The 8,756-nt window shown below is 33.2% G+C and overlaps 1 protein-coding gene across 1 annotated transcript in view; it reads left to right on the forward strand.

Annotated features, from left to right (window-relative positions):
• Nucleotides 1-2,691: 2,691 nt before the first annotated feature.
• The window catches only part of LOC111619818, an 11,986-nt gene continuing 5,921 nt past the window's right edge, over nucleotides 2,692-8,756 (forward strand). Inside the window, exon 1 of the mRNA XM_023361638.1 lies at nucleotides 2,692-2,938. Coding sequence (XP_023217406.1) covers nucleotides 2,692-2,938 — 247 coding nt within the window. The remainder of the gene's footprint in view (nucleotides 2,939-8,756) is intronic.

The following is an 8,756-nucleotide window of genomic DNA, read 5'->3' on the forward strand; positions in this document are numbered from 1 at the left end:
TAGTTCTAAAGTTAATGCTGAGGTGTTGAAGCTGTAGTTTCTGTGCAATGTCTGGGAAGAAGCTGAAGGTTGTCCTTCCTGTCTCTTCCTCTTCCCAGTTGCGCTGCCATATGTTGATCATAGTGTTCCAGATGAGTTTCTTGATTGCCACCATTGGGATGTCTTCAAAGGTAATGTCAGTAGTACTTGAGGAGACCTCTCTAGCAAGGCAGTCAGCCTCCTTGTTACCAGTGTCACCAGAATGTGCCCGTGTCCACATGAAGTTTATGTGGCTGGTGCTACCAGTTAGCTCTTGAATGATCATCTGTTGAATGTTGCCACCCAGCTTACCACTGGATATGCTTTGGAGAGCAGTTCTACTGTCCAAGCAGATATAGATGTTTTTGCCCTTGAGCTTAGTACTCATATTAATGTACTTGAGGGCTCTGTAAATGGCATACAGTTCAGCCTGAGTGATGCCTGCCAGGCGGTGGGATTCTTTGTGCATGAACTGATTATTTCGAGTATTATAGATTATTTTAAATCTAAGACTGGGGTGGGTGCAGACCAGCACCCACCCCAGTCTTAGATTTAAAATCGTCTGTGTAGACAATATTATATGGAAGGGAACTCTCTGTCTGGGAACCCATTGAGACCTCTGGTAGATGAGCAGGGTGATGCAGTGGCAAGTAGGTGGTCTGAAAAGTGGTGTTGAGGCTGGGGTGAAACAGGTGGTCCATTTCCAGATTGGGTAAGCTTCCTATGTCCAGGTATGATAGAAGTTCTTTCTGTTTCCCCGTAGGTATGATAAACATAATCAAATTTATTTTAATTTTTTAGTACTTTAATTAAATTTTTAAAATTTACCAGCTTTTTAAATTTTAATTAAAAGCAAGTGTGAAGCTTCAGTAGTGGATCAGAAATTCATGCACAAAAAAATTTTTTTTAACTTTGTATAGAAAAAACCTCAATAATAATAACAATTATAATAATAATTTAACGTTGTAAAAAGAAACCATCAGATAAGAAAAAAAAACAAAAAATGAATATTTTATGTCCATAAAAACATGTCTGTAGAAATTTCTAGGAAAGATGAACTTCACAAGTTAAAACAATAGATGAATGTAAGTCCTAAGATCGAACATTTTCGATAGGGATCAAATTGTCAGTCGGTCTGGGTTCTGATTTTGTTACGTTTCGTAATGAGTGAAAAATCAATCAAAAAGGGGGGCAAGTCGACAGCGACTTAGCTGTATGTTCAATCTACAACCCTAAAAAAACTTATAAAAATCACGCAAAGTCAAGGACGATGCTCTCAGTTCATTGTCCTCCCATCTTGGACGAGAGTGCCTCCGTAGAAATAGGAAAGAAATTTTCGATTATTATGAAAACAAACCTCCTTTGGCGCGTCGCCCTATGCCGCCCAAGTCTATAGGACCAGAATCGCCTGAAGTTGTGCCAAGCGCCCCTAAGCCTACAATTGCTTCACTCTCTCCACAGAAAGGAAAGAACAGAAAACTTGAACTTTCGAACTTTATCCGGACTTAATCTTCGCTTTCTGTGCGGTGATACTCCATTGTTCAAGAAAATTTTGTAAGAAATTTTTATTTTTATTAAACAGTATAACGATGACAAACCTGTCTCTGAGAGTTTTTACCACTCCCACACGATAGTTGGACCGCACAATGATCCTGGCTAACGCTATCAGTCAGCAGGTTAACATTGGTTAAACTATTGAATTACCTAATTGATTTTCAAAACTATAACTACAGTATGTCCAGTATGTCCAGGTTTGACCCGGAGACTCCAGGATTTAGTGAGTTATCTCCAGGCTCCGGGGTTAATTAATATTTCTCCGGGTTGTGCAAGTTGAAAATTACAGAACTTGAATCTTTTGAAATGTTTTGAAAAATTTTGAAAAAATGCTGCTGAAAAAACTGCCACCAGGCATCTCACACACGCCTTGCGATCCTCAAACAGTTAATGGTAAGTTATAGTATATACTTAGAGTCAGACTTGAGCAGGTTAAATAGCGTTACATAACAAACAATCAATAATTTATTTCAGATAAATATGAAAAGAAAAAATGTGCAGCCAGTGACAAACAAGAACAATCAGGCACTTCAGAAACAACTAAAAAAGAGATACACTTAGACTATGAATGTACATTCAAAGATGAATGGTTACGAAGAGATGAATATTGTAAATGGCTAAAAAAAATTGATAAAATTACTGGACTGTGTCTATTCTGCAATATTAAATTCACTTTAAAACATAATGGAGAAAAGGCGGTAAAAACTCATAGTAATAGCCAGAAACATTTGACTGCAGTAAAATGTACTAAGGAAAATAAATTAATAACATCGTTCCTTCCAAAAACAAACTCACCTGATAATGATGATATAGAAGTGGCAATCATAGAATTATCACAAAATTATCACAGCTTAAAACATAATCACAGTTATGCTTTGCACAGTTATGACAATGCTGCAATAACAGCATTGACTGTGGAATGAAAATCAATTCATTCTTATATTTTGATTCTATAACTGGAAAAAACTTCATTGTGGCAGAACAAAAGCTGAAGCAATTGTTGAAAACATACTAGCCCCTAAGTCTATTCAAGTAGTTCTTGATGAACTTGGAATCAATAACAGCAAAGCGATTCCATTTTCTTTGGCTAACGATGCATCTAACAGAGGCAATAGAAAAATGTTCTTGATTGCAGTTCAATATTTTCATTTAGAAAAAAGAATTCAAAACAGAATTATTGACTTTTATAAAGATCCAAATGAAAATTCTGAGGCAATTGCTACAAGATTATTGAATTGTCTTCAAGAATATAAACTTGGTTTATCAAATTTAAGTTCTATTTCTGCAGATAATGCATCTGTTAATTACGACAAGAATAAATCTGTATACAAAAAGTTGACCGACCTTAATCTGCGAATTTTGAAAAGTAATTGTAACTGCCACATTTTGTAGTACTGTACATAACACAGCCAGACATGCATGCAAGTCATTATCTCTCGATGTTGAAAACTTAGTATTTAAAATATACGCCAAATTTTCTATTAGCTCTAAAAAACTAAAGAACTAAAACATTGCTTTGATTTTTTGGAATTACAGTCAATCCCCCTATAACGTACATTCCTATAACGGAAATTCCTATAACGTAGCGAAAAAATTGTAGCAACTTTCGTATAACGTACCTCCTATAACGTCGTTTCGCGACAAGATTGATAGAGTCTGGACCAATAGTGGATGAGCAGCCGAACTACTTTCCTCCGACCCTGCGCCACGCTACGGAGCGGCTCAATTGAGTTTGCTATCGTCTGTTTAGTATTATATATAAATTATATATAAATTAGGTACTGTACATATAATTATATATTAATTATATATAAATTAGGTACTGTATATATAATTATATATTAACTTAATTTATTGTAACTTTATTATAATTATATATATGCTTTCTGCCGCCTGGCAACACGCTACGGAGATTTTAGGCTAGTAAGTTGAGTTTATTATCGTCTGCACAGTATGTAAATTAGGTACCGTAAGTCTAATACAGCACTAATTTTATACATTTCTTGTGAAAGAAACACTTCTTATTCAACGTCCATAAAAATTATTTATATTAATGATGTCTCCAAAGGTCAAGTTATTTTTCTGCGAAAAATTCGTTATCAGAAATCGCGGCCGCCGTTTCGTGTGCTGTTCCGCGACGAAGACAAGCTTTGAACAACGGGCGTAGTCGAACGGTACACACTCGGTAAGTAATCCTATAATTTTTTGTTTATAGCATAGTTTATACGGATTACTCCCAAAAAATTATACGTGTTTTGGAAATGCTGAGTGGAATTAGTCTAGAATCGGTTAATTTTATAGAAGAAAACTTTTCGAACAGCCTTAGTCCGTAAAGTTCCCACCTATCGGGCTGTGATTGGCTCATGTATTTAATCATTCCTACAACGTAATTTTCGGTAAGCGTGGAATGTATCTAAGCGTTATAGGGGGGTCTACTGTAGAATATAACAATATTATTCAACACGTGAGAACAAGATGGCTATCTCTTCATAAAGCTCTAGAAAAAATTGTTAATGCCTGGTCAGCAATAAAACTTTATTTTATACAACTGTGTAAAGAAGATACGAACAAAATCATTTGGGAATTCGTGAAGCACAGTGAAGATGAGATTCAAGACTTTAAAGATAGTTTATCTTATCCCGAATGTTATATTCACTTTGTGCATCATTTTATGGGGCTGATGAATCAGCATATTTTACAGCTTGAAAATCAATCAGTAACAAGTTCAGAATTGCATGACATAATTCTATCACTTAAAAACAAACTGGAGAATAGATTAGAAGATAAATTTTTCAGTAGTAAAGTGAATACAAGTTTAGATTTCCTAACTACCCATGAAAAACAAAAATTTGTGACTGAAGCGAGAAAGGTATACACAAAGGCTATTAATTACTTAGTAAAATTTTATAATTTTGAAAACAGCCCATTCAAATATTTTTCAGTAATTAATCTTAAGTATGAAAATTTTAAATATCAAGATTTTTTAAATGCTGCAAAATACTCAAATGTAGAATTAGATGCCGATAAATTATATGATGACATCTGTCTTCTTAAAAAGATCATTCCTTCCAACAAATCACTCGATTTGCCAACTGATAAAAAATGGATAAAAATATTTTCCTCTAATGTTTTCACTAAACTACCCAAACTTGTTGGTAAGATTCTATCGATACCTATAAGTAATGCATACGTGGAACAAATTTTTTCGATTATGGGAAATACCTGGACAGACAACCGTAACAGGATGAGGGTTGAGCTAGTAAAGTCAGAATTATGCATAAAGCTTAATTTTGACATGAGCTGTCAAGAATTTTCTGAATTCATAAGAAAGCCAGAAAATGCAGATCTTGTAAAGGCTGCAATGTCAAACAGGAAGTATACATGGAAAAATCTACATAAATAAATAATTAATTATACATACACCATTTTGTATATTGCATATTTTTATATTTATTTGCCTGCATTTATTTTATACGTAAACTGTTCAATTTGTTTTTTATTAGTTATATGCATAGAAACTACTTTGTGATCATTAGAATTGTATTAAATTTGTAGAAACTTGAGTTTTGAATTTGTTAATTTATATAAATAAAAAAATTGTATATGCATGCATATAGGGGGTTTTTTTTTGTTTCTTAAATCATCGTCTCCGGGCGAGACTAAGTTATGAGGTGGCAACCCTAATTACAGGTATGATCAATGTTGCCAGTTTTTAAGCCCTAAATTTGCCAAAATCACCCAATGTCATTTCTGTTAAACTAATTATTAAACTATGTATCAAAGTTGTGGAAATTAACGGAAGAAAGAGGGGAAAATACACTTGCAGTACAGTGCTTTAAAGGAAAACAAAAATGTAAAAAGCTAGTGCCAACCACAAGTCGGCGCCAACATTTTACTTTAAATGTTAACTATTTATAATTTTTTATGTTGTGTAGTGATGTTTTAAACGTGAAAAATGATTAAATTAGAGATTTTCACTGATCTATTTCGCTATTTTGAAGTGAACATTCTAATAAATTACAATTTCAATTTTTAAAAGTTTGCAAAGAAAATTTTAATTCTTTTTTATTCTAATTAACATGTTCAACTTTTTATAATCGCTGAATTATTAAAATTAAAAATTAAACATTATTACATAAAAGTAGTTTATCCTGTTATTAATCCACAACTGTAAAATTATATGGCTTCAAAATAATGAGAAAAGACATTTCAAAACAGATTCTGGTAGATTTTCTAACTAAGAGATAAGTCCGGCGTTGCTTGGGCAAAAAATAACGATAGCGAATATTAAGATTATTATGTTATAGTCAATCTTACCCGTTTTCAAAGAATGTAAGAATTAGGTCGCCACGTTTCCAGACTAATTAGAGAATTTTCAGATGAGTTAAAAAATGTTCGATTTCCCTCAAAAACAAAAATAAACTGTTATATTTATTATATGTCTCTTCAATCCGAATGGTTAACAAACGGTAGACTTTCTTTCAGCACTGAGGTTAAGTATTCCTTTATTGTAAATTACATATGCATTTCAGGCTTGTATGAGCCCCTCTTCAGTGTAATTCTACACAAAATTTAAAAAACAAAAAATCAATTTACAAAAAATTTTTTTCCCGTGTAAAGATTAACCAACATTAAATTCTTTTCCATNAAAGTGTTACTCAACCATCTGAGGTATGGAAAAGAATTTAATGTTGGTTAATATTTACACGGGAAAAAAATTTTTTGTAAATTGATTTTTTGTTTTTTAAATTTTGTGTAGAATAACACTGAAGAGGGGCTCATACAAGCCTGAAATGCATATGTAATTTACAATAAAGGAATACTTAACCTCAGTGCTGAAAGAAAGTCTACCGTTTGTTAACCATTCGGATTGAAGAGACATATAATAAATATAAGTATTATACAAGATTTTGTGAAAAATAAACTGTATCTGCATCTGTAAATCTTGCACGTCACTTTATCTTAACACTTCCATTGTTGACACTTCCATTCTTAACACTTTCATTGTTGATATTTCCATTGTTACTTAACACTTTCATTGTTGATATTTCCATTGTTACTTAACATTTCCATTGTCGAAGCTTTAATCCTGTCCCTCTCCCACTGAGGGGAAATTTCGAAAAATCCCTTCATAGTGTGCATTCTTATGACACACCCTAACTGTGTACCAAATTTCAACTTTCAACTCCTAACCATTTGGGCTCTGTGCTGATTATTATTATTATTAACCAGTCTCGATTACATTATTTTCGCCATTTTGCTTCAGAACTGGCAAGAGCCCCTCCTCTTTTAAGTTTGGGCATTGTATAAAATATAAATCAAATCAACTTTTTATTAACAAATACACTAAGTACACTTTACATAGTTTTCACACTTTACTTTCGATTTATATTCAGTCACTGTATCACTTTGACTACTCACACTTCACTGTTTGTTTTTATTCACTCACTGCACTACTTTGGAACTTTCACTTCTTTTTTCGGTTCTTCCCTTCATCACTGATAAGAAACTGACGTTTGAACCCTACGACGGATCTTGCTTCATATACCCCCACCAATGGGTAGTCCCACCCATACAAAAAAAGCTTCAAATGGTCCACAATGTTCCAGAATATTCCACAACATTCGAGTGTGTTCTGGAATGTTCCACAATGATCTGGGATGTTCTGGTATGTTCCCAAAACGTTCCAGAAGATCCCAGAATATTCTGGAATGTTGTGGAATGCTCTCAAATGTTCTAGAAACTTCCAGAGGGCAAAACTTCCAGCCATTCAATCTTCAACAGCACGCCTTGAGGTAAAAACAGGAACCTTCTTCATGGATGGGGGATAGAGGGCTACCACACCATATAACTCCCTTGATCGTACCAGGACTTGTTTTTGAGTTTTAGCGGCACGCACATTGTACACTTACTTTTATAATATATATTAATATTGATGATTGATGCTTATTGATTGATTAAAAATTGAAGCATTACCTCTTGCCACTGATGGTTACACTGATGGTTACACTTGGTCAGCCATATTCAGCAAACAAAATCAACAAGGGAGCTAAGGAGACAAATTCCCTGACTTTCCATGACTTTCTCTGAACACTAATGAAAATCCCTAATTTTCCAGGTGTGTAGGAACCTTGTACATATCCATCATTGTTCATTAGAATGCACAAATTACATTTCAGTTTTCACTATCGTCTTTATGTATCCTGTGTCTATTACTAACGTCAGAGTCGGTAGATTAACTGGTCTTTCGACTAATAGTTCAAACTTAGCTAGAGACAATATTTGCCGCTAGTCGGCGCCACTGTTAGCAGGAGATCGTTGTTCTTGCTAGGTATATACTGAAGTCAGTGATTTTGANTAATAATTTTTATTACAATTGATTGAAAAAATTAAATGTTTCTTTGTCTATAAGAGTAAAAAACACAATGAATAAAACGAAACACAAGTAGAAAAATACAGACGAGTTTATTATTTTAATATAGTTCAAGTTCCTTTGTACAATTAAGTTTCGGTTTCCTTTTAACTTCCAAATGAATTTTCATTTTCGTCTTAATTGAAGTTTTTAGACTATGAGTACAGTATTTACAAAAAATTTAAAATTTTTCGAGTCTATCTTTTTAAATCCTTTATACACCACCACATAAGTAACAGTTTTTAAAATTTGCTTTGAAAAAAACTTCTAATGAAGAAAACACTTCTAAAACAAGGTAAAAATAGGTAGAAAAGTCCACAAAGTTAAAAAAGATCAAGTGCCAGCCTTTTCTTGTAGGTTCTGACACTTTTTACATTAAATATTCATTGCTTTTTACAATTAAGAAGAAAAAATATATCCTGAGTTATCACAAAAATTGTAATTACAGTAGAGCGTCGATTTTCCGAATCAATTGGGGACTGGGGTTGTCCGGATAACTGATATTTCGGATAACTGATTTAAGTACGAAAAAATAGTTTAACTTATCCGATGTCGAAATTTTTATCCGTTGCGTGTCGCTTCTCGTTGAATTTTCGTCGATGTTAAGCCTAACAAAGACTATTGTATCGTTAAAAATTATTTTTTTATTTTGTACAAACAAAATAAATATATTGAAAAATATAAAAACAATAAAAAATTATACTTCAGAAGTTAATTTAGTATCAAAAACGTAAAATATTTGAGTAGCCCAAGACATAGCCAAAGATTGCAG

The sequence above is a fragment of the Centruroides sculpturatus genome, unplaced genomic scaffold (assembly GCF_000671375.1).
Source record: "Centruroides sculpturatus isolate CEXI.00-Female unplaced genomic scaffold, Cexi_2.0 scaffold138, whole genome shotgun sequence".
Classification (NCBI taxonomy): domain Eukaryota; kingdom Metazoa; phylum Arthropoda; class Arachnida; order Scorpiones; family Buthidae; genus Centruroides; species Centruroides sculpturatus.